At 33.9% G+C, this 27995-nt stretch overlaps 2 protein-coding genes across 2 annotated transcripts in view; one reads left to right on the top strand and one right to left on the bottom strand.

The window, feature by feature from the left end:
- LOC101887913 (tRNA dimethylallyltransferase) overlaps positions 1-8972 on the top strand; it is a 311172-nt gene extending 302200 nt beyond the window's left edge. The window contains exons 6-9 of the mRNA XM_059120930.1: positions 924-1027; positions 1334-1470; positions 5557-5927; positions 8745-8972. Coding sequence (XP_058976913.1) covers positions 924-1027; positions 1334-1470; positions 5557-5927; positions 8745-8888 — 756 coding nt within the window. The 3' untranslated portion in view covers positions 8889-8972. The remainder of the gene's footprint in view (positions 1-923; positions 1028-1333; positions 1471-5556; positions 5928-8744) is intronic.
- A 4813-nt stretch (positions 8973-13785) lies between these two features.
- The window catches only part of LOC101901704 (sodium-dependent neutral amino acid transporter B(0)AT3), a 33965-nt gene continuing 19755 nt past the window's right edge, over positions 13786-27995 (bottom strand). Inside the window, exons 5-11 of the mRNA XM_005186215.4 lie at positions 24549-24918; positions 24117-24351; positions 21834-22186; positions 21573-21776; positions 21354-21511; positions 18102-18365; positions 13786-18042 (exon numbers count right to left, since the gene is read on the bottom strand). Coding sequence (XP_005186272.1) covers positions 17841-18042; positions 18102-18365; positions 21354-21511; positions 21573-21776; positions 21834-22186; positions 24117-24351; positions 24549-24918 — 1786 coding nt within the window. The 3' untranslated portion in view covers positions 13786-17840. The remainder of the gene's footprint in view (positions 18043-18101; positions 18366-21353; positions 21512-21572; positions 21777-21833; positions 22187-24116; positions 24352-24548; positions 24919-27995) is intronic.

Below are 27995 nucleotides of genomic sequence, written 5' to 3'. Positions count from 1 at the left end.
CACTTCTTCTGGTACCTCCCCTACTAATACAAACTCCAAATTCAAATCTGATTCCATACAGTATTAGCAAATCTCAATATTTTTATCAGCAAAAGATCTCTTATAAACAAGTCAGCGATTCTCGAAACAAGTCGGCGATTCTGAAACCTTAGAGAAAATTTATGATTTCGCATAAAGTTCGATTTTCTTGTAATTTTACTCATACCAATATTCTTATCTGAATTAGATGAAGTATTAAAATGAGATACTTTGTCGACTATATCTGGTATCTCACGCACATTTTAAGATTTTCTAAAAATTATCACATATCTTATATAAAGTGAATGGAGTAGCCAATATAGTCGAAACCTGGCCCGCCACAATATTTATATCATATCTATTTAGGTCCGAAACGAAATGAGCCATATTGGCCCATTCCTTCGAAACCTACTCCATAGAGGGTCAATGATTTGAATAATCATAACAGAAGTCAAAATATATTTGAATATTCGAACATTGGCTGGCGGTATACATCTGTCGGCAAAACCGACCCCAATTTTTTAACTTGTTTGAATATTAAAATAACAGCTTCTTGGAACTCAATCCGAGCGTCCTTTAAAGTCCTTTAAAAAAGAAAGCTCTCAGAGGAGTTTTATTTAAGTAGCAACTTTTGAACGGTCATCTAAAACCTTCACAAGATAAAACACTTATGAACGGTAAATGTAAATTTACCTACATAGAAAAACGAAATCATTGAAGTTTTCCTTATTTTTGAGATTTCCATTAGGCTACATTTATTTTATACATCTCATTACACATTTATATTTATTTATTAAGATGTCCATACCTAATAGCATTACATTAAACAAATTCCATTCCTAATGGCTGAATTAATCAAATCTCTTTAACATCTTCTTCTTCATCTCCTTCTTCCCCATTCACAGGATATTCTGAACACTCGTCTGGACAAACGTGTTGATGCAATGCTGGAACAGGGGCTGCTACGTGAAATACGAGCTTTTCACAATGAACACAACGTGGACAAAAGGTGGGTAGAGTGCGCTAAATCTTTTGTCATCATGTAGTGTAGACGGCTATTAATCACACACATTGCGTTCCCCGACACCCATTTCCGTTCAAATCCCAAACAACAAATGGATATAAGCGCTTTCCATAAATCATATCGATACTAAATTACTATTTTATCCTTACTAATCGTGGTATTTTCTCTATTGTTATAACAACCAACCAACCCCTCCAACCGAAAAATAAAATATTGAATGGCCGTCGAACTACTTGGATGGACTACATGGAAACCGCCGGATGTGAAAATAACAACAACAACAATGTGTAGCGCCGAATATACTAAAGGTGTCCTGCAAACAATTGGTTACAAAGAATTCGTCCCGTATTTGGAGAAATTCAATGCCACCAATGATGAGAAGATTGAGGAATATTTACGTCTGAATTCGTATAAAATGCCTAGTGAAGGTAAGTTATCATATCCATATCATAATAAAGTTATAAGTATGTAGAGATAAATGGTGGCACAAAAAATTTAAAGGTATTTTTCTGTTTATAAAGGGCCTAAAAATATAATTTTATCTACCTATATTGTATTGACTGTAGTAACGATTCCGAACTTCAAATACGAAATTTGAAACAATTCCGGTGAATAATGTCGATAAAATTATGGAAATTCCGAATATCGGGGGGTACGGTTATGTAGGTGCTGTACTAAAACAATTCTCTTCCAGGGGGTTAAGTACTCAGAGGGAACTCCTTGTGTGGATTTTGAGACAATTCCATTGAAAAAATTGGCTGCGATCATCAAAATACTGAATATGAGTATTTTGTATATGGGCTACAAGATATCCTGGACCTATATAGATAAAAATGTGGCTAAAATCATCAAAATACAGAATATCGGAACGTACGATATCGTGGACCTATATAGAGAAATCTCTTCCAGGGGGTAAAGTACTCATAAACAACTCCTTATGTAGAAGTTCAGACAATTCCATGTAAAACTTTTATATGGGGGCTTTACGATATCGTACTCCGATATAGCACATCTTCGAACTTGACCTGCCTGCAGACAAAAGACAGATTGGTGCAAAATTTTAGCTTCCTATTTTTATTTCTTTTGACTCTGGCGTGATTACAACACAAATGAATTTTAATTTCAAGAATATACAGGGTGAAATAAAAAATTGCAACAAAGTAAAACGCCATAATTTGTAAATATTTTTTTAAGTTTAGATTTGTTCGAATTGGTCACCTTTTACACGAATTATGGCCTTCAAACGGCCAATGAAACCGTCACACGCTGCCCGAATGTTGCTCTGCGGTATTTTGGCCCATTCCCGGCGAAGCGCTTGCTTGATGTGATTGACATTTTGTAATTTTTTAGTGCCAACCTTTGCTTTCAAAAATACTCCAGACACAACAGTCCAATGGATTGGTATCCGGAGATATTAGTGGCCATTGTGTGCTGGAAAGGAAGCGAGGAACCTTATTTTGTAAAAATTCTTGGTTGGCGCTTGCTGAGTGCGATAGTGCTGAGTCCTGTTGTCCAAGGTCTGCGGATAAAATGTTTGCGTGCCCAAGGCTTTAATACAGCCTACAGAATATTTTCGCGATAATATTCGGCATTTATTCTGATGCCACGGTCGATTAATACGAGCGGAGAACGTCCTTCGGCTATTATGGCTGCCCACACCATCACCATGGCCGGCGCTTGAGTTCTGGTGGCCAATCGAAGGTGCACATCTTCAGCTGACCTCTTTGGCAAGTAAACACGATAATTTTGTCTGTTTACAAACTGCTGTACAACGAATGTTTACTCATCGGAGAAACCTAAGTTCGGCAGTTCACCACTTTCGGCCAAGCGAAGCAACTTTTTAGCTCTTTCGAGTCTATTTTTTTTCTTTTAAGATGTATGTTCTTGCCCTTTCTGGAATTTCAATGGCTTTACCCCGAGCTCATTTTTCAATATTTGCCGAATGGACAATTGCGATATGTTCAGCTCACGAGGCACTGCGACGCAGGTTTCGATCCAGTCGCTTCTTTATTTTTCGGACCATTTCTGCTGATGTTCCAGTTTTCTTCCGTCCACTTCCTAGACGTCTAGCAACGCTACCAGTATCACGGTAACGAGCGATGGTACGAGACAAAAAAGTTTTATTCACATTTTAATGCTGGAGTGCTCTAACGATAGCCACCTGTGGTTTTACAGCCAAATATAAAGAAATCACACTATCACGCTTGAATTCCATCAGGAATAACATTTTTTTCGGGACAATTACAATATAATGGGCTGTCACTGTAATAATTTTTATCAGCTGTCGGACGAGTGGCTTAGAAATGACAGCAGTCTGAAGTTGGTTGCAGTTTTTTCATCTCACCGTGTATTTTAAAATTTTCATTGTAACTGCTAGAAATAATCATTGTCCATATTTTTCGACCGTGTTTGCTGTGAGCCACAGTTTCTATTCCATGTGGACAGAATATATCATTGAATAAAACTTTCTATATTGGACCAAGTTGCGACACAAACTCCCTTTAACGGCGCCTCCCGATATTTAGGTATTTTGTCGACTTGAATCGACTAATCGGTTTACTTATATTTTTATAATTCGAGTTCATAATGGGTTATAATGGCTATCACATCCTATGATATATCACTTTCTACGATATATCACATTTTCCTATTAGGTATCGGATTTCATCAAATTTAATATTTTGAGGTCAGAGAAATTTTCTATTCCGGTTCACGATTTTAGACAGTTTTCACACATATTAAGGTACCTGCCGATATTTAGATTTTATATGTTTTACCTAAATTATTTCGAAATTTACCATTTGAATAATACATCTTTTAGAAAATTTAATTTGTGATATTCCATATCTATATAAGAAACTTTTTTCAAAATTCTTGCCCACATAATATTAAAAATTGTTCCTCCAGATAACAGTAAGTCTAAGAGCATAATAATAGACAGCTAAAAATGTGACGCCTTCTAATATAAAAGTGAATACCTTGTGTCAAGTCACGTTGGGCATACAAAACTAGTTGCCCTTAGAAATATTTGCTAATATAATAAAAAAAATTATCACAGTATGTGATTCGGCTGGAATCTGAGTATTCCTAAATGTATCTTCAAATAACAGATTGGTCATGTACCAGCAGTCGTTGTTTGAGAACACTCAAATGATAGGAATTTACGCACGTACATTAATATCTAGCAAAACTATTTGCTCAATTGTGATGAGTAATAGTTAAAATACTACACGGATGTGGAAGGTATCTTCGCTATATTAACATATTTGTAACCACATTCCAATATCACAAATTTTGGAATAAATTTACAAACTGTCTTATTTAGCATTGAAAAGCGTTTAACGTTTTTATACCCTCCACCATAGTATGGAGGGTATATTAAGTTTGTCATTCCATTTTCAACACCTTGAAATATACATTTTAGGCCCCACATATATATCCTTGATCAGCATAAAATTCTATTTCGATTTAGCAATGTCCGTCCGTCTGTCCATCCAACCGTCTGTCCATCTTTAGAAATCACTCTAGCTTCCGAAAAAAATTAAGTAGTTGATAACATTTTACTCAAATGTGTATTATGTCTGCAGGACTTTTGGTATTGAAAATGGACCATGTAGGTCCACGTTTTGGTATAGCCCCCATATAATGGTGCCTCCCTATTTTCGGTATTTTGGTGATTTAAGCGACACTATTCACCTGAAGTTTTTCAAATTTGGTATTTGAAGTCGGTAATGGATACTGCAACGTATGACAGAAAATTGTCTTGGCAGGTCCACGTCTTCGTATAGCCCATATGTAATGGTACCTTCCTTTTATCGGTATTTTTGGTGATTTAAGCGACATTATTCACCGGAAATGTTTCAAATTTGGTATTTGAAGTTCCAAATAGATAGTACAGCCTAAGACCGAAAATTGTCTGTGCAGGTCCACGTCTTCGTATAGCCCCAATATAACGGTACCTCCATATATTCGGTACTTTGATAATTTTAGCGACATTTTTCACCCGAATTGTTTCGAAATGGATAGTACAGCCTAAGACAGAAAATTGTCTGTGCAGGTCCACGCCTTCGTATAGCCCCAATATAACGGAACCTCCATATATTCGGTATTTTGATGATTTTAGCAACATTATTCACAGATTTTTTTAATTTCGCATTTGAAAATTCTAATGGCTCATGACAAAAGTCGCCTATGCAGGTCCACGTCGTCGTATAGACCCTAATATAATGGCTACATTCGGTATTTTGAAGAATTTTACAGAATTTTAACGGATTCTGTTTTTTAAAAATTGCCAAATGGTGGAGGTTATTCAAAGATCGGCCCGGCCGAACCTACAGCTTTTTTACTTACTTTTTTTCATATGATGAAAAATACGTCTCAAGAATGAATAAAATATTCTCTCCCCTGTTGTAGCTCAAAACTTATTCGACTTAAACCAGCATCTCCCAAATTAATACTTTTCATATCACATTATTTTATTTAAATATTTTTTTTCTTCCGAATACTACATTTAGAACACTTCAAACAATATGCTGGCTCAATATGTGAACCCTCCTCAGAAGCAGCGCCAAATACCGACACCATTGACCCGAAAGAGCGTTTACCCCCAGGCTTGGATGTTTTGAATTCATGTTTGAATGAATTGAAATTAGTTACGCGTCGCTATTCCAAGAAACAACAGAAATGGATTAACAATCGCTTCTTGGCCAGTCGAGATCGTCAAGTGCCCGATATCTACGAATTGGATACGAGCGACGTCAGTCGCTGGCACGAATGTGTTTATTCACCGGCTGTCACGGTAATTGATTGCTATCGTTCGTCACAAGTATGCGAAATACAGCCGATGCCGAAGAGAACACATCCGGGAGCGGACTTGAATGAGGAGGTATGTATAGAATACGTACAATATGATTAATATTTTTGTATGAGTATGAGATGAAGATGAAGAAAAAGTAATTTACACAAAAATGAAAAACGGAAATCATTCATTTACACATATTTATGTATTTAAAAAAGAAAGATACAAATTTGGATATAATTTTACTGGAGACTAGTAACTGGATTTTTTTTTTTTTTTTTTTTTTTTTTGTTCTGAGTGAAGGATATGTTGAGAAAGACGATCTTATGATCATGGAGGGGAAGACATACAATACAATATTAGTAACAAAAAAATTGGAAAGTGTCATTCGGTTTTGCCGACAGATGTATACCCTCAGCCAATGTTCGATTATATAAATATATTTTGACTTCTGTTGCGATTATTCAAATTATTGACCCTCAATGGAGTAGGTTCCAAAGAAATAAGGCAATATTGTCCATTTCGTATCCGATCTAAATATATTTGATATAAATATTGCGGCGTGATATGAAATATTTAGGAAATGTTCAAATATGCGTGAGGTACAAGATATATACTTCATCTACTACAAATAAAAATATTTATATTGGCAAAATTCGATTCGAAAAATTAAAAATTTATATCCAATTTTATGAGAAATCATAAATTCCAAATTCATCTCAAGTTTCTGGTTACGGGAAATATTTAGATAGAGCAAGTTGTAAAGAATCACTGACTTGTTTTGCAATTTATGACAGATAAAAGTATTACCCCTTGTGGGTAAGGTACCAGAATTGGTTCATAACATATCTTGTGTTAGCAAAAATATTTGTATGTGTGAAAATTTAAAGAATTGGATGCTTATTTCGCTTTCTTTGAGCGTTTTGTTTTTCAAAATCTAGAACCCCATATGGGGGAGGTACCAGAAGAAATGGTCAGATCTCTACCATCTTTGATAGAAATATTGAGATTTGTTGAGTCTGACTGTAATCGAATTTTAATTTCGCATTTTATGAACTTCATGAATATTTACAATTTTGACCCTTTGTGGGAGAGGTACCAGAAGGAGAAGACCGATATATCGCATCTTCGCAGCTGATCTTATGTTAGTAGAAATAGTGTGAAATATGAAGAGAACCGGATGCTTATTTCGGATTTTTTTATAATCGTTTTGGCTACTCAAAACTTTATCCCTTTATAGGGAGGTACCAGAAGAAATGGTCCGATATCTACCATCTTTATAACAGATCTTGTGTTGATAGAAATGTTGTGATGTGCCAAGTGTGAATGGAATCGGATGTTAATTTCGCGTTTTATGAGCTTCATGGATATTTAAAATTTTGAAGCTTTGTGGGTTAGCAGAAGGAGTTGACCGACATATCCTATCTTCACAGCAGATCTTGGGTTAGTATACCTGTTGAGATGTATGAAATTAGAAGACAATCGGACTCTTATGTCACATTTTATTCGAGTTATAATTATTCAAAATGTTTACCCTTTGTGGGGGAAGTACCAGAAGGAGTGGACCAACAAAAATTGGAGAGGATCGTATGCTAATTTCGCATTTTATAAGAGTTATAATTATTCAATATGTTGACCCTTTGTGGGGTAGGTACTTGATGGAGTGGTCCGCCATTGTCCATTTTCGCACCTGACCTAGCACTGATGCAAATGTTAGGATTTGCAAAGTTGGAGCAAAATAATCAATCAAAGGATCTTCCTGTGCAGTAAAATATATTTTCTTTTTTATACCCTCCACCATAGTATGGAGGGTATATTAAGTTTGTCGTTCCGTTTGTAACACCTCGAAACATACATTTTAAACCCCACAAAATATATATACTATTGATCAAGATAAAATTTAATATCGGTTTGTGATGTCCGTCAGTCTGTGGAAATCACTCTAGCTTCCGAACGAAATGAAGTAGATTGATAAAATTTTACTCAAATGTATATTGTATCCGCAGGACTTTTGGTATTGAAAACGTCTTCGTATAGCCCCCATATAACGGTACTTCCCGATATTTGCTACTTTCTTGATTTTAGCTACACTATTCACCGGAAATGTTTCAAATTTGGTATTTGATGTTCGAAATGGATATTACAGCCTATGACAGGAGATTGTCTGTGCAGGACTACGTCTTCGTATAGAACCCATGTAACGGTACCTCCCCATATTCGGTGTTTTGATGATTTTATCAGAATTTTTAACGGATTTTATTGTTTGTGATAACTGCCAAATTCGTTCTAAATATCAGAAGGTGTGAACCGATATTGCGAATCTCTGAACTCGATCTAGGTTTGATAATAATATTACAATATAACAAAGAGGTTTAAGGTCTAAAATCGTTATTTCGATTAGGCACGTTTGGCAAATGTCCTCTCGATCCATATGTCTGAGGGCATAATAATTGATATGACAAGTGTATATAAAAATATGAAATGGGGATACGTTGTCGAGTAATAGTCGACTTTCGGCTTAAAATTGATTTTCTATATATTTTGTGGACTCACATCAATTGTTTCGTACAATTTTATTTTGTACGATAAAAATTGTAATTTATAAAATTTATAATCTCAAAATTGAAAATCTTAACTCGTAACTCTCCTAAACCTCAATTTTAAGGTTTTTACTTCTTGCAACAACTTTGAAGCAAATAATACATATATATTATTAATATTCGTGTATGAATTTATAAGCAGGTTCATTATTCGATTTCATTCAAGACATGTATAAACATTTCCCTTTTTGGTTCCAAATATACTCACCAAGCGCTATCATCCTTTGAAGGAGTTTTCCACACTTCAAAATCTTGTGGAGCAGTGTAATCCAAATAAATAATTTATTTATATATATATTTTTAGACCACCAACTTTTGTGAAACCTGTCAACGCCATTTCATTGGCGAATATCAATGGCATTTGCATTTAAAGTCAAATCGGCATAAGAAACGCAAGGAGGCGCTCAGGAAAAAGCAAGCGGAACAACCACCACAAGTTGACAACTAACCGATTAAAAATGCATTTAACAAAATGTTGTTTTTTTCTTTTCCTTCAAAATGTTTCAAATAAATAAAATGTTTTATTGTCGAATTTTTCGTTTTCTGTTTTATTTTTACAAATAGAATTTTGAGGGATGAATGTTTTCACTTTTAAGAGGTAATGTACATCAATATATAGATAGAATAACAGCGTTAAATTTAAACTTAACAACAAACTTAATACGAAAACTTAGTTTTTTTAAAAACCATTTTTAAATATATACTAGTAGTACTAAAGAGTTCAGGGCTGTAAAGGGGATGCCATAGTAGTTCAAAATTTGTATTTTTTTCCAAAGAAATCGAGTAACTGAATTCGATTTTTATGTTTTTTGCGTACTTGTGATTGAGGCAATAATGACCCCAACTTCGCAACCTTGAACTAATTAGTAACTTTTTTTCTTTTGAATATTTTTAACACATTAAACATAGCTATAGTGGATGAATTTTATTTTAAAGAATGTTTGATTATTATCTTTATATTTTTTTTGTAGAGGTTTTACATTTTTTATATGATTTTTGATTCTGTATCCTTTTTTTTAATATTTTTTACATTTTGTTATTTTTTAATTTATTGAAATTTGAATAAAAACTTAAAATATACACAAAATTTTCGGATATATGGACTGTCACATGTTGATCTTCGAAAACAGTAAGCTGTAAGTCCATATCAATAAAAAGATAGTAAGCATCGGCTCAAAAGTTATTTGGCGGAGAGCCAATGTATGAATTTTCAAAATTGAAGAAGAGTGAATTGAAGAAGAAAGAAAAAATTACAGTTGTTTATAAAAACATATTAGAACAAGTAAAAAACATTAAGTTCGGCCAGGCAGAACTTTAATACCGTCCACCTTTGGGTAGATAAAACATTTTTATATAAAATTCAAACGTGTTCCACTTTAAACTACAAATATCAGTAAGGCCGTTTCGATAATGCTATTAAACTTTTGAGAGACAATTTTATACTTCAAGGATAGTCATCTGCCAAATCTTCTTAAATACCAAATTTGAAACAATTTCGTGGGTAAATGTGACTAGGATTATCAAAATACCGAGTAATGTTTGGTTTAGTTATATATGCACTATGTATAGGAAAACCTGGACCTAAATTTTCAATGTTCTTCCGCCAGACTAGACCCATTATGAACTACAAATATCAATTTTTAGACAAATCCGTGGAGAAATATGGCAAACACCATCAAAATACCCAATATCGGAAGGTACCGTCATATGGGGACCTATACATACAATATTTTACCATCGGAGGTAGAATCCATTACAAATTATAAATACCAATGTTTTAAAAAAATGTGGCGAAAATCATTAAGATACCGAATATTGAGAGGTACCGTTAAGGGGGCTGCATAAAAACGTAGACCTATACATACAATGTTTCGCTACCAGAGCTAGAACTCCTTATGACCTGTAAATACCATTTTTTAGACAAATCCATGAAAAAATGTGGCAAAAATCATCAACCGACTGATATATCTCATTTTCCATATAACCATCCTAGAATAATTCTGCTAAATTTTGAAGCTCTACGTCAAATAATGTAAATCGGGTCATGCGGGTGGAAAAACAAATATCTCTGGACCCAGAAATAGTATTGGCACAAATTGTAGCAAGAAAGAGTGTCAGCAATAATTTGGCATAAATTTGGTTGACCCCCATAATGGACCCTTTTTCGACTTTTTTTAAAGAATCCGGGTCCAAAAAACCTATAATTTGACTAAAACTTCCGAACAGCTTAAGAATTATATCATCGTGTGACTACTTGTTGGATAGCTATTTTCATAAGCTTTCCACCTCTTTCAGGTCAAAAAACAGGGTCCGTCCCCCAAGAAAAAAATATTTTCCCGGGATCAGGGTACAAAATATATACTGTTGGAAAAAATTTGAAAAATTGAAGAGTTTTTACTAAATTAGAGTTAAGTCAACTTGAAAAATGAAATTCATTCATACGCAGTCCAAATCAATATTCTAAACATTTCAATTTTCGCCGCCAATAAAAAGTCGTTTCATTTCGACCAGTCATGCAAAAACCAATTTTCAGTTTTGATTTTTTATAAAAAAGTCGAAACAGGGCGAATCGAAATCGTTGGTCGATTCTTAAAGCCGTTGCATAATTTCTGGCTTTTATAATAAATGCTAAATGGACCGAAAATGTATGACCTTAAAATCGAACATTATTTTCAAAATCTTTACTTTACGACATCTACCAAGGCAAAGATAGCCTTCAATTTTTTAAATTTTGAGTACCATAAGTGGATTTATAGAATATTTATTTGCGTATTCCCAGTCCTAATATATCCGATAATTTTGGAAAGTTATACAGGCAAACCACTTTTGCAAATAGGTCTAATAAAAAATTATATAAACACATTTATAAACATTTAGTAAATAATTATGATTTTCACTTGTTTTGTTTGATTTATTTTGTTTAAAACAATTATTGTTTTACATATGTGTGCTATGTCTTTCCCCAATAATATTTTTATACTAAATGACATTTGATGCTGTATGTTATATCGTATATATGTCTGTATGTGATATTTTTGTATTAATACTAGATTATATAGTTATTCTAAAATAAAATAATTTCATCTAAATTCAGGTTGATTTTCTTTATTTCATATATTTTATTTTATGTTGTCTTTATTTATTTTAGTTTCTTTGGTTTTTCATTTTAATGAACGACGGTCTCAATTCGTTTAGGTTTAACTATTTATAATTTAACATTTATATATGGATTTTTGTATTTAATTATGGTTTTGCATTTTATTAGTACATTAGTATGAATATCTTTTTTATTTATTTATTTATTTATTTATTTATTTATTTATTTATTTATTATTTTTTTTTTTATTTCGTTTACGAGCTATATTAATGATCACATTTCAATAAGCAAAATTAACATTTAGATGTTTTTGATTAAAAATTCATTATAATTTTTATTTATATAATTTAATAAAAATGTATTTTAATCTATCGATTTTTATGAATGTATTTCAAAAATAGGAAATATAAATAATATTAAGGTTTTGTTTTCTATATGCCGATTCTTAAGTGAATGCGAAGGAACGACATCATTCTAAATAAGTTTTAAAAACGTTTCATATTTTGACTTTTCTTAGTTATATATCGACATACAGAAACAGGTCCTTAACCCCTGAAATAAACTGATATCTAAATTTGACTTTTATTGGACAAAAAATGCAACATTTTATTATGTATTTTAAAAATCAATGGCTCATTTAACGAAATATTAGATCTGACCATATCTAAGGAGAGAAAATATCACCTTCGATTTTTAAAATTTTTAATACCAAAGGCTATAGCCGTGCTGGGCTAACAATGTGATACCCTACAACACTGCAATATGCTGGAAGCCCCTTAATGTCAAAATCCATTTTGGAAGATTTTGGTTTTGAAAGAATTTTATAGTGCCCTGCCCTAATGTTAGCCTTAAATTTTTGACCGAGAGCATTTGCCTAATATTTACATACTCCGTCGTGTTGTTAGATGTTGTAGTCCATTTTACAGATAAATATAAATCAATGGTCATCCAAATTCTAGAATTCTGGACCGATATTATCAATTTTCCCAAAATTTGCAAAGTTGGACCAAACTCGGATTATCCTTTCTCTTTCTATACAAAAAATATATTTTTGCAAATTTCGACCTTTTGTGGGGGAGGTACCAGATGATACCGATATTGTCCATCTTAACACCAGACCTTGGGTTAATATAAATATTGGGATATGTGAAATTTGAAGACATTCGGACTCTTACATAACATTATATGAAGGTTGTCAAAATTCATAATTTTGACCATTTGTGAGGTAGGTACTTGATGTAGTGGACCTATATTCCCCATTTTCACACCTGACCTAGCACTGACGCAAATATTAGGATTTGCAAAGTTGGAGTAAAATCGGATTATCCTTTTTCTTTCTGTGCAAAAAATATATTTTTTGAAGATTTCGACCTTTTGTGGGGGAGGTACCAGAAGGGGTGGACCGGTATTGCCCATCTCTGAACTCGATCTCCCATATTGCCCATCTCTGAACTCCCTTCGAGAGCTATCGTGCGCACCAGCCAGCCAGACAGACGGACGTCGCTAGATCGACTCAAAATATTCTGAAACTTATTTGGTACAAAGATACCTAGGGTCTAAAACCGTTATTTCGACTAGGCACGTTTTGACCGTATCAAGCCATATGGCTGAGGGTATAAAAATTAAGAAATTAATGGTTATGGAAACCCTGACATATCAAAGCTTCTCGGAATTTTTATAAAAACCCACATTAAAACGAATACGTTTGAATACGAAAGATTCGAGTGAAAGTAACGTTTTTTACAAAAACAAGCTGTCAGAATGAGAAGACTCAACAACAACTATTTTTGAGTTATTGATTTATTTCTTTGAACAGATACTTTAAATACGAATTATATCGTTAATGATTACTTTTGTTGCCATGAAAATATGTATGCATATTTAACCTTGCTCAATAATTTTTGTTATGTTGCATTTTCGCCAAAACTCAAAGTTTATCAACCTATAAAGTATAATAATGTTGTTTCGTTGGTAATATATATAGTAACAATAGTAAATGGTATTTTATTTAATTATTATGTTATAAGATATGTTATTTCCACTCATTGCTGTTATTCGTTTTTTTCCATTGCCTGACAATTCGGCTCAGATTTGATATTGAATTTCCTCATTGTATCGAGCCTACACGCGCTCTCATGTAATTTTAGGTTCTTGTTCTAGGATTACATTCCGAAAAAAAGAAAATCAAACCAAAAAAATTGAAATATGAACAAAGAACGCAATAGCATAAAACGCATTTCGGAAATAATTGTTTTTTTTTTGCAAAGCATTCTGGATTTTCATGGCTAAATTTTTAAATGTTCAAATTTCAATTTGCTGATATTGCTTGATGGTGTATTGAATTAAAAAATTGAAATATGCTTGTTGCTGCAATATTTTGTATGCTTTTTTCTTCTTCGTTCAAAAACCTATTTAAGTTTTTTTGTTAATGTGTTTACATTTGTTTTTTTTTTTTAATTATTTTTTGCATGGCTGATGAAACCAATGAATGGTTTGTTGTTATACTAAAGTTAATTGTCATTTTTAATGGAAACACTTGTTTAAGTTTTTTCCCTTATTTATGTTTTTTTTTTTTCTTGTACAGTCTTTTTTGACCATTATGTTTTTTTTTTGTATTAATTCTGTTTTACAATAATAATTTTGTGTATATAAACATTTTATACTTTCGTTTTAATGGCATCAATGATATAGGATTTTATTGTCATTTATATATAATAAATTTAAAAATAATATATATATAGAATAAAATAAATGTTACATAATTATTGTCCATTTTTCTATATGTATATTATTAAATACCGTCAAAATTATATAAGGAATATTTTAACATAATATTATACCAAGTTATAAAACTTTTAGCGACACTTGCTCATAGGAATATAATTTTATTGAAGTTAAGTAAAGACATACGTTGGCTAATTTTGGCTGTATATTCTATAGAAAAATTAAAAATTATGAGATAATTTCCAAATCGCAATTATTTCAGGAAAGTGTCTTCCCTTAATGTCAGCTACAAATATAAAATATCTACCAATATAAAGAAAAAAAGATGAAACTTAAAAATCTTTGAAAGTAATATGCATTGATCCCAAAAAATAGATTTTTAAAGAATTCGTATGTTCTTATAAGAAAAATTACTCCTCGATATATTAAATTAAAGCGAAAACTAGAAGGCATATGTATCGACGCTTTAAAAGTTTACTTCCCAATATAACGTTAAGGGGGAAGTTTACAAATGTAAGGGACTTAAATACAAAATCGGATGAAACATATATATATCGGACGCGTAGCTATATCTTAACCAATTTTCACTAAATTTGATACACTTTCGTCCAGGCTGAAGTCGTTTGTCCGTGCCAAAATCCATTCAATTCGGACTTATATTAACCATTTGGTCTGCCATATTGAAATCTGAACCAACCGCGATAAATTTGACAAAGGTGTTTCTGGGCAATAGTTCATATATTTAACCGAATATCGTAGTTACGGAGTGTATATCACAAAAAATAAATCGGATGAACAATATATATAAGAGGTATAGCTATATCTGAGCCGATTTTCACCAAATTTGACATACTTACTTCTAGCTCAATTTGGTCGAATGTGTCAAATTCCATCCGATTTCAACTATTATTACACATTTCATGCACAATGAAAGGCAAATCGGACGAAGATATAAATGGGAGCTATATCTAAATTTAAACCGATTATCTCCAATTTCTGTAGGGTTCGTCCCTGGGCCAAACAAATAATTTGTGCAAAATTTCGTCTCGATCAGACAATAAATGTGACCGTACTTTTTGTACAAATATACATGGGCAGATGGAAGAACGGACAGACGAACGGACATTTATAAATCGACTCAGAATGTGATTCTAAGCAGATCATCAAAAGAAAATATGGGTTTATCTCGCTTTCTTCTTCATGGTTCAAACAAATGCACTCATCGAAAATGTAACTCATCGAAATAATAATTTTAGACCCAACAGAGTATATATATTCGTGATCAGCGTAAAATTATAAGACTTACTTACGGACAAGAATTAGCCCTGTCCGTCCGTCCGTCTGTTCTAATCACGCTACAGTCAAAACGAATTAAGATAGGAAGCTAAAAGTTATCACAGATCTGTCCTTCGTCTATAGGTAGGTCAAGTTCGAAGATGGGCTTTATCGCTTCACGATATCGTATAGCCTCTATATAATGGTACCACCCGATATTCGGTATTTTGATGACTTTAGCCACATTTTCAATAGAATTGTCTGAAAATTCACACAAAGAGTTCCTTGTGAATACTTTATCCCCTAGAAGAGAATTGTCAATATAGGTCCACGATATCGTATAGCCACCATGTAACGGTATACCCCGATATTCGGTACTTTGATGATTTTAGCCACATTTTTCAATGGAATTGTCTGAAACTGTACACAAGGAGTTCTTTATGAGCACTTTACCCTTTGGCAGAGAATTGTCTATATTTGGTCCACGATATCGTATGGCCCCCATATAACAGCACTTTCCGATATTCTGTATTTTTTATGATTTTAGCCACATTTTCAATCGAATTGTCTGAAAATCCACACAAGGAGTTCATTGTGAGTACTTTATCCCCGGAAGAAAATTATCTATATAGGTCCACGATATTGTATTTCCCTCATACAACGGTACCCCACCCCATACATTCGGTATCTTGATGATTTTAGCCACATATTGGAATGGAATTGTCTGAAATTCCACACAAGGAGTTCCTTGTGAATATCCGCTGTTCCTTGTGAGTATCCCCTGGAAGAGAATTATCTATATAGGACCACGATATCGTGTAGCCACCATATATCGGCACCTTCCGATAATTATTTGGAGGGTCCTGACCACAATTTTCCCATTGATTTAAGTTTATCTGGGTATCTCAGTCTCGCAATATATTTTCTGTTCTGGTGTAACGTCCATATATAGGAACCTCCTAATTGAGGTTATTTCAAAATATTTCAAATATTGTTATCAGTAATAATGCCAGAGACGCATTTAGTCTAAAATGTAAGAATTCCAAGTAATATTAAATCGAAAATTTCTTAAAATGCGGAGGAGGGGTTCTTTGTCATGTAAAATTTCAAAGTGCTAAAAACGTCTTTTGTATTTTTAACTCTACTTTTATTATTTTTTAAGTTTGTGTAATTATTTTTTGTGTTACACAGTGTAATAATATGAGACTTTGGCCTTCAAAAATTAATAACAAATTAGCTTGAAAATTATTCAAAAAGTGAACTTGTTTCAGTTTCCACCATATGAATACGAGTCTGAAGGTCAAATCCTCTATCACCATAATCCCTTATATTTGGAATATGTGTTATATGAGGACAAAACCTATATTGAACCATTTTGAGTGAAGTTTCACCTCAAAGAACAGAAAATATTAAATTCAGCCTATTTTAATTAACAATTGTGGTCGAAACCTTTAAAATGCAGAAATGGGGGCTATACCTTAAATGGACCTACATTGAATATTTTTATAGGGAGTTAACTACACATCGTAACCGAAATCTTTAACCTACCAAAAATCAGTTGGATCTACATAGTCCCCATATACCATATACTCTATTTTTTGTTAGGAGTAAATATATTTACTGAGAATTCTAAATTAGAGCTTAAAATTTAAAAAAAAACAGTCGTTAAAGGTTTTATAACTCCGAGAGGAGGTTTTGATACGTCATTTTTATGCATGTCGGTGGCGCTTATTTGTCTTTGGTTGGTTTTCTTCATTTGTATGTTTATATAAATTAAATAATATATATATGTATATAGGTATATATAATATATAGGATTATTATTAATTACCATAATATATGTATAATACATAACAGGGTATTATTTATGATTTCTTTGTATATTCTTATAAGAGATACAGTATAGGTTCGTATGTATGTTTAATCTAAAATAGTATTCAGCATATTTACACGATTTTGTGATCTCTTATTTAGTTACTTCATATTTCTCATTACTCACTCTCATAGAGTGTAGAGGGTGTCGAAGGTGTTGGCTCTAATCAATTTATTTGAATATGTTATACTCGTATGTTCTAGGCCGGTACGTATTGTATTTTCATATGTATGTGTGTAAGTTTGTTTATTTATCTCTAAACTATTTATTTTTTTCTTTTGAAACTTAAACTTAACTAAGGTAACTGTTTACTTTTTTTTGGTTTAATTTACTGTGTCTTCTAATGTGTCGTTATAATCTTTGACAAACCATTTTGAACTGGAATTAATTGTTTTTTAGTTTTTTTCCGTTTTGTTTTTTTTCTTCCTAATTTACTCATCTTCTTCCTCTAGAGATTTTTCAGGCAGACCATATTTCGGACAGCACATGCCCTCAGTACCGTCCATGTTGAAACAGAATATGGTACGTTCCAGCTCTGTGGGCTCATGTGGCACAATGCCATGCACCTCTTTAAGCTCAGCCTCGGGAAACCAAGCTGGATCGGAGTCTTCCACCACTTTAATGCCCAATAATCTGGAATACAATATGAGAGCACTTATTGTAAGATTGAGAATAATTATGTGAATTATTACCTCAATATAGCCACAATGGGTATCCACAATATTGATGACAATATAAGTATAAAGGCAATAACAATACACCAGTGGGGCCATTCCATTTTCACCGTCATCCCCTTGGCAGCTATCCATGCAGGATAACTGCTACCCTCTGTCAATAATTGATAAAATGAGGCAACAAGAATTGTTATCATGGCACAGGGTGATAAATATTTCCAACAGAACATCCAATACATATTGGGCCTTGATCCAGTCATCATCTCAATGTCATCGGAGAACCTGAAAGCAGAGGAAAACAGTTTGGGATCAAGTATACAAATGTATGGAGATAAAGTTCAGGCTTGTAAGCGCCATCAGGAGAAGATGCTGAGTACATTTAAAAATGAAAAGAAACTAATTATTATGGAGGGTATCGAAATATTGAACCAGCCCAACTAAACGCCTTTTTTATAGATTATTAAAGTAGAGCAGATGCATAAGCGTCTTTAAATTTTAGTTCTATTCCACATCCCTTGACGTTTTCGGATTAATATTCTTTGGCGTCTTTACAGTTTAGGCATACCCAGTCTTCGGCATTATTACAGGATACTCTTAACCCAGAAGCGAGGGTGAGATGAAAAAACTACAACCATCTTCAGACTGCTGTCACTTCTAAGCCACTCGTCCGACAGCTGTTAAAAATATTCCAGTGACAGCTCATTTTATTGTTTAGAAGCGTACAAAAGCATTTTGGTTAGAATTTTCCCGAAAAAAAGTTATTCGTGATGAAATTCAAGCGTGATTTCTGTGATTTCTGTTTATTTGGCTGGAAAACCACAAGTGGCTATCACTAGAACATTTAAATGTGAATAAATCTTTTGTGTCTCGTATCATTACTCGTTACCGTGATACTGAAAGAAAACAGCAATATCAGCAGAAATTGATCGAAAGATAACAGTCATGGGACAAGTGGCTTAGAAATTACAGCAGTCTGAAGTTGATTGCATTTTTTATCTCACCCTGTATATGGGAGCTTTATCTAATTTGAACCTATCTAGATAAGAACCTGCGTCGCAGTGGCTGAAAAATGGCTCGTGAGCTGAACATATCGCAATATTCCATTCGGCAAATATTGAAAAATGAGCTCGGTTCAAAGCCATTGAAGTTACAAAAAGTGCAAGAAGAAGAAAATAGATTCAAAAGAGCTAAAGAGTTGCTTCGCTTGGCCGAAAGTGGTGAACTGGCGAAGTTGGTTTTCTCCGATGAGAAAACATTCATTGCCCAGCAGTTTGTAAACAAACAAAATGATCGTATTTACTTGCCAAAGAGGTCAGCTAAAAATGTGCACCTTCGGTTGGCCACCAGAACTCAAGCGCCGGCCATGGTAACTGTGTGGACCGCCATAACAGCCAATGGTCGCTCTCCGCTCGTATTAATCGTCCATGGCATCAGAATAAAAGCCGAATATTATCGCGAAAATATTCTGGAGGGTGTATAAAAGCCTTGGGCACGCAAACATTTTGGCCACAGAACTTCGACATTTCAACTGGACTCAGCACCATCGCACTCAACACGAGCCGCCCAAACATGGTGACAAAATGAGGTTCCTCGCTTCATTTCCAGCGCAAAATGGCCACCAAAATCTCCGGATACCAATCCGTTGGACTATCGAGTCTGGAGTTGGCAAGGTTCGCATTAAAAAATACCAAAGTGTCGATCAGCTCAAGCAAGCGCTTCGACGGAAATGGGCCAAAATACCGCAGAGCAACATTTGGGCAGCGCGTGGCGGTCTCATTGCGCGTTTGAAGGCCATAATTCGTGCCAAAGGTGACCATTTCGAACAAAACTAATCTTATTCTAAATGTTGGTGCTGTTTCCGACATTTTTTTTCACACAATTCAATAAAATTTAAAAAAATAATAATAAAATTATGGCTTTTGATTTTGTTGCAGTTTTTTTATCTCACCCTGTATATCGGTCAACTCCTTCTGGTACTTCCCCCACAGAGGGTTAAAATTTTAATATCGATGAAACTCATAAAACGCGGAATTAACATCCAATTACATTAAGACTTAGCACATCTCAAAGTTTCTATCAACACAAAATCTGCTATAAAGACGGTACAGGTCGGACCATTTCTTCTGGTAAATCCCCCACATAGGGTTCAGGATTTTGAAAAATATATATTATATTATATATGTAAGTGGGGGTTACCAAAAGAAATGGTCCGACCTGTACCATCTTTATAACAGATTTTTGATTTCGCATAAAATTGGATATAAAAGTTCGATTTTCTTGGAATTTTGTCCACACCAATAATTTTATCTATATTAGATGAAAATGGAATACTTCGAACTATAACTGGTACCTCACGCACATATTAACATTTTCTGAAAATTATCACCTATCTCATATAAAGTGAAGGAAGTAACCTGGCACGTTTAGGTCCGATAGGAAACGTACAATGTTGTTCCTTATCTAAACACTACACACTCACAATTATCCCCGCTCTTTTCCTATACCCTATACAATCTTTAGTACAATTTTGTTGCTTCAATACAAAACGCATTTTCATTTTCTCCGCCTAATCTATACGCATCGCACATAGTGATTATAATACCAAGATTCATGATTCCAGCTCCATTGCTACACTATATGTCAAATTTACTACTTTTCATACACTTATTGTACACATTCCAGATCTACGTCTTTCTATACTTAATTTCAACATTCCACTTTTATCCATTCACCCAAAACCGCATTTTACCAAAATTTAAAAACATTTAGTATAGTTTTTAAACTTAGTACCTATTTCCAAGAACGCCTACTTATATCAACCCAGCTATTCAATTTTTTTTAAATATTACTACTCTTGGTACACTTATCCTTCGAATTTCCAAAAACCTTGTAGTTCGTCTATCCTACACAACATCGAAGATCCACATTCCGAATTTCAGATTTCCAACTCTATCACGTTCTCATATACCAAAAATTAGTGCCATTCGGTACTTTTCGTACTTTTTTCGTACATATTTCCAAAATTTTCTTCAAATCTCAATAGTGACCCTAATATTAACTTTTTAAGATTCCAACTCCATTCGTTCACCCAAATCTAAATTGTATCAAATTTAGTACCTTTTAGTACAATTCATACACTAAGTACAAATTTCCAACCCTACTTTCTTATAGCATCAAATTTAGTACATGTTAGTACTTTTGGTACACTTTATTATTCGCTTTTCCAAAAACTACCCCCTTGAAAATCTTTCCCGTATCATTTACACCTACCTTCGTATACCATAAATATAGCTGATGGACAAGCATTCAAACAATGCAATAATTAACAGGGGGAAATTTCCGGCAAAGCTGTCCATCAGCTGAAAAATATAACTCCCGGCACCATTGGCGAAACACATTGATATCAGACAGCATGAAAAACACAATCCCTGAAAAAAGAAAAAAATAATTTGTGGTCTCCAGTAAAAAATCTCTCTCGATTCTACATACTCCCACAATGTATTCCTTGGGTAAATTTGGCAATAGTTTCATATCTACCAATGATGTGACCACGCCCTCTAAGGTTCCAAATTGTGAGTCAATGCCCAGGGTGAATAACATCAGGAAGAATAACACGGCCCACAACTGGGAGCCGGGAAATTGATTGATGGCTTCGGTAAAGATTATAAAGGCCAAGCCGGTACCGGAGGCACTCTAGAATAAAAAATAAAATACAATTTTGAATAATCCTCTTTTGATCTTCATACTTACATTTGCCAATTCCCGTTCCAAATCACAAACGGGTAAGGTTACATTTTTATTCAAAGCAATCAGTTCAGCTCGTTCTTCATTGCAACGATCGAAGGTAGCCGTTGCTTTAAATCCAATCACCGAGAAGACCACCACTCCAGCAAACATGGATGTCCCACAGTTGGTCAGGGAAACCAATATGGCATCGCGATAGCAATTGTTGTTGGCGGGATTGTAGGAGCTAAAAGCAATTAGGCCGCCGAAAGCCAGACCCAAGGAGAAGAAAATCTGTGTGCCAGCCTCCAGCCAGACAACAGGATCCAGCAGAGTTTCCCAGCGAGGTGTAAACAAATGGGCCACACCATCAGAGGCACCTAGAAATTAAAATCAATTTTTTTTTTTTTTGAATTATTTCAAATTTTAATTTTTTCAAAAAAATGCACGATTTGATATTTAATCACGAATTGACCCATCAACGAACCGTCATTGGTACAATTGGCCGGGCCAGACGCAAATGGAAACGTCTGTATCATTGGTATCCCATCGAACAAAATCGTTTGTATTCCGAAATGGATCGTATTTACGGGGAAGTTCAAGAGAAATTCAATGCGGAGGATTTTCAGAGGTATGCCCGGGACAAACGTCTGAACAGGCGCATATTTTGTGGAACTGATGAGAATGCTGAGGACAAAGGCGACTCTTGCAAATTGAAATTATTTTATCCTGATACTGAGAAAAATATGCGTTTGCCTAGGTCTATATCGGACTATAGAGGAAAATGCTCAGATCCACGTTTCAAATGCACCGGGGAGAAGAAGTCATAGAATGTATTGAATGTATGTATAAATTTATGTGTGTTTATATGTATGTGTATGTATCAATAACTTCCTTTCAATTTTTCCACGAAATCCAAAAGTGGTTTTGGAAAATAAAACTTGGCCTTGAATTTACCAAAGATGTTATTTCTTCTGAGGTGAGACATTTTCTACAGAATAATATGCCTCAGTCACTGAGATGAGAAATTTTTTATGGTAAAATATATCTCAGTCACAGAGGTGAGAAATTTTTCTAGAGAAAAATATACCTCAGTCATTGAGGCGAGAAATTTTTCTATAAAAAAAATATCTGAGTATAAATTTCAAAAAAAAATTTTTATGGAAAAAAATATGTGACACTGAGGTGAGAAATTTTTCTATGAAAAAATAAACCTCAGTCACTGAGGTGAGAAATTTTTCTATGGAAAAATAAACCTCAGTCACTGAGGTGAGAAATTTTTCTATGAAAAAATATACCTCAGTCACTGAGGTGAGAAATTTTTCTGTGGCAAAATATACCTCAGTCACTGAGGTGAGAAAATTTTTCTATAGAAAAATATACCTCAGTCTCGCTGATTGAGGTGAGATATTTCTCTATAGAGAAATATACCTCAGTCACTAAGGTGAGATATTTCTCTATAGAGAAGTATACCTCAGTCTCGCTGACTGTGGTGAGAAATTTCTCTATAGAGAAATATACCTCAGTCTCGCTGACTGAGGTGAAATATTTCTCTATTGAGAAATATACCTCAGTCTCACTGACTGAGGTGAGATATTTTTCTACTGAGAAATATACCTCAGTCTCACTGACTGAAGTAAGATATTTTTCTACGGAGAAATATACTTCAGTCTCACTGACTAAGGCGAGTTTTTTTTTCTAAAGAAAAATATACCTCAGTCTCACTGACTGAGATGAGATTTTTTTCTCATTAAGGTGAGATATTTTTCTATAGAAAAATATACCTCAGTCTCACCGACTAAGGCGAGGTTTTTTTCTATAGAAAAATTACCTCAGTCCCACTGAGGTGATATATTTTTTTTTATAAAAAATGTACCTCAGTCTCGCTGAAGTGAGATATTTTCAAATGAAAAACAGACCTCAGTCTCGCTGAGGTGAGATATTTTCTATAGAAAAATATATCTCAGTAACTGAGATGAGATATTTTCTATAAAAAATATTCCTCAGTCTGAGGTGAGATATAGAAAAATATATCTTAGTCGCACTGAGGTGATATATAGAAATATATATCTCAGTCTCACTGAGGTGAGATATTTTTCTATAGAAAAATATGCCTCAGTCTCACTGAGGTGAGATATTTTTCAATAAAAAATCTACCTCTGTCTCACTGAGGTGAGATATTTTTCTCATATCTCACTGAGGTGAAATATTTTCTAAATTTAACTCAGTCACTGAGGACGGAATTTTTTTTTAATTTCCAAACATTCCCCTATTTTCGATTAATCCAAAAATTGTATAAAAAATACTCACCCTTTAGTGTAATGCCGCGAAAGAAAAATATGATCAATACCACATATGGAAATATTGCCGTAATGTAGACAATTTTTCCCGACGATGTTAGGCCCTGAACCATACAAATGTAAACCAGGAACCATGAGACCATTAACGCAATGGCAATATGATAATTGAAGTTTTCCGGTTGATTAACACTTTCCGAGCACTGTAATGTGGTGCGATACCAATAGTATTGGGTCGGAGATGATGCCTAAAGTGGCCCACAGACACACACACAACAAAAGTAAGGGGGAAAAAAGAAAAGATATTTAAAACACATCAATAAGTAAATGGGTAAGAAAACAAATGTAAAAATGTACTCGAGGGAAAATGAAAAGAATATTGAAAGCCAATTCATTGAATGGGTTTGGCATCAAATACTTCTTCACATCTCCTTCTCCATCTTACCACACATTCCGGCTCATGATCATAAGTATAATTGGCATAGAGACGTGTTGGACATTCCGCCCAAGGCAGTGGTGATTCAAAACTGTGCAATAAGTAAATGAGGCACCAGGCTATTATCGTATTATAGTACAATGCCACAATGTAACTGACGACAGCCGACGAGATGCCAATGCCCCCCAAATAGGGTGATACTTGACTCCACACACCAATGGCTCCTTTGCGTAGTCGTTGGCCAATGGCCAATTCCAAATAGAAGATGGGTATGCCTTGTATGCAGAGCATTATAAAGTAGGGCACCAGAAATGCACCGCCCCCATTCTTTTGTGCCAGATATGGAAAACGCCAAACATTACCAAGGCCGACGGCATAACTGCAAACAAAAAAAAAAGAAGAAATTGTTGAAAGAATTTTTTTATTTAGAAAATATGTTTACATGGGAAATTGAAAGTGTGTTTCTATGTGTGTGAAATGCTGTTCGAAACAATAATAGTTTTTTTATTGAGATTGTAGTTGATGACATCGACGAAGAAGAATATAATAATAGTACAAAGAATTTAAAGTTTTAGAAAGCCCTCAAGCCTTAGGAATTTAATAAAAAAATTCAATGAAAAATACTTGATCGAGAAAATTGCAAGGTTGAACGAAGTGGCAGACAACCCGTATTTTTAAAAAAAACGGCTGAAACGCTTGAAATCTTTTCCTTTGGAACAAAATCTTCAAAAAAATCAGTTAAACTCGAAAAATTCTGAAAAAATTATTATTTAATATTTAAGCACAGATTTAAAATGGACAGTTTTTCAAAAAATGTTAATGTAAGGACCAAATGTGTATTTTATAAAAAATTTTCTTTAAGGCCCAAATGTGAGTCTTATGAAGATATCACTGTGTACACACTTGCTCTAATGTTTCAATTCTGGTTTGTGGGTACCGACAAATGACGAATATGCCTTTGGTTTTTCTGTGCCACTTCGATAATTGATGTTATAACGGTAAATATAGAGAAAATCCAAGTTTTTGGAATTTCAACTTTAAACGTGCGTATTTCTAGTATGGACTTTTTAAAAATATTGTTTTCAAGCATAAAATGTAAATTTATTAAAGACTAGCCAGTGCTCGTTATTTTATCACCGAAAAGTCCACCTTAACATTTTCAATTTGTTCCAACAGTTCGTGTTAGGACATGTAAGGACTCAAAATGCACAATTTGTTCAGTTTTACAACATTTTTTAAACAAAACTTCATGCATCGCATTACATTTTCAAACTTTCAGGGCTTTTAATATTATATAAGAATACAAGGAAATTAATTTTTTTACACAAAAAAGTCTTCAAAATCTTTAATTTTGAAGTTAACTGAGGAGGATATTAAAAAAACATTGCACAATTATCCCAAATCCATTTTTTTGTCCTAAACTATTTGAACTCCATATGTAAACTCTTGAAACCAACAGTGGTTCCAATTAAAAATTTCAAGATAACGGCTCTAACCCCTTAACCCAATACCAAATTTAGTAACATTTAGTTAGTATTCATATCCAAAACAATCTACATTTTTCGATCCTAGACAGCAACTGTGATCCAGAAATTAGTACAATTTATTACGTTTCGAAACCACCACCGGATACCGGATCAACACTAGATACCAACAGAGACCTAAATTTCCATTTTTTTTTATTCCAGCTCTTTAAATACACCCATTACCAATTATAAAATCTATGTCCAAAACCAGTTCCTTTTCTCATCCACAGACACTAACAGTGACATCCATACCAAATTTCAGGATTTCATCTCTATTACTTTGCATAATTCCAAATTTAGTACTATTTAGTACTTTTCCTAAAATTACGGTACACTTTTCCTCAGCCACCTTCATATTTCAATTCCAGATACCAACAGAGACCTCAATATCAAATTTGCTGATTGCAGCCCTATCGCTTCACCCAATACCAAATTTAGTACTTTTCGTACAAATATAGTACACATTTCAAAAACCACCTCCATATCTGAAACACAGACACCATCAGTAATGTAATATCATATTTCAGGATTTCAGCTCTATTTCTTCACCCAATACCAAATTTGGTATTTTTCATTCAATACACTTACACTTTCTACAACCATCTCCATATCTCAATTCCAGATACCAACAGAGCCCTGAATATCAAATTCGTGGATTTCAGGTATATCCCTTCACCAAAACCGAATATTCAAACCACCGCCAAATCTCAAACATAGATACCATCAGAAATCTAAACCTTAGAATCTTATTTCTATCCCTTCGCCCAAAACCGAATACAGTACCATTCTGTACTTTTCGTACAATTATTGTACACATTTCCGAAACCAACACCATATGTCCAGGCTACACATGATAGCCAAATATACCAAATATAGTAGTATTTAGTACTTTTCGTGCACTTACTCCACAAATTTACAAAACCACCTCTTTATCACAAACCTACCTACCACAAACAAAGACTCCAATGCCAGCATTTTAAATTACCAACGAAATTGTACCAAATTTGATATCACTTAGTACAGGTCGCACACTTAGTACGAACATATTTTCCAAAACCCCTTTCATAACTTGCTTTACAACCCTGATTCTCATTCCAAATTTCAAGTTTTTAGCTCCATCCGTTCACATTGTAACATTTTAAAAGTTTAGTACCAATTTAGAACTTTATGGATTGAATTTCCAAAAACCCTTTGGTACATCTATCCTACTTTCCTCCATCGATGACTCTAATTCCAAATGTCAGAATTTTAGCTCAATCCGTTTGTCCGATTTTCAGTACAATTTTGTTCCCTTTTAGTACGAATTTGAAAACAAAAACCTTGCCTTATCACACGCATACGCACCAAGTCTGATCCTCGTACAAAATTTCAGGATTCAAGGTTCAGCCGATTCTCAATCAGTCAGTCAGTTATTTTACTACGCGTTTATATTTATAGATATCAGCGCACAGATTTGCTATTTTTACTCGAGAGCGAAACTTGCTCGCGAACAGGATTGCTCGAAGAGTGGGAGTTTTTTTACGAAGTCTACTCTTCACCCTTTTTTTGCTGGAGCACTCCCGAGTCACTCCTGTTTAAAATTTATAGTGGGAGTAGAAATTTTTACGGGGTCTTCACTTCACTTCATGTTTTTGTGTAGTGTGGGTGTTCTACCGAGTCACTCCTGTTTAAAAAATTAAAGTGGGAGCAGAATCGCTAAAAAAAGAGCAAGAGTTTAATCTAAGAGGGTACATGAGTGCAAAGATATATTTTTTTCTGATTTGTGAGTGTGTATGTGTAATAGCAAATGGAAGATTTGATCGTATGCAGAAAAAAATTTAGTCATTTTCGTACAATTATTTTAAAATATTTCCGAAATCACCTCCATATATCAAACTTACTTTCCAACACTGATACTCATAATAATTTCAAGTTTCTAGGACTGTTGGTT

This window comes from Musca domestica, unplaced genomic scaffold (assembly GCF_030504385.1).
Source record: "Musca domestica strain aabys unplaced genomic scaffold, Musca_domestica.polishedcontigs.V.1.1 18, whole genome shotgun sequence".
Taxonomy (NCBI): Eukaryota; Metazoa; Arthropoda; class Insecta; order Diptera; family Muscidae; genus Musca; species Musca domestica.
The sequence above is the reverse complement of the archived record's forward strand: the minus strand, read 5'-3'. Positions and strand labels throughout refer to the sequence as shown.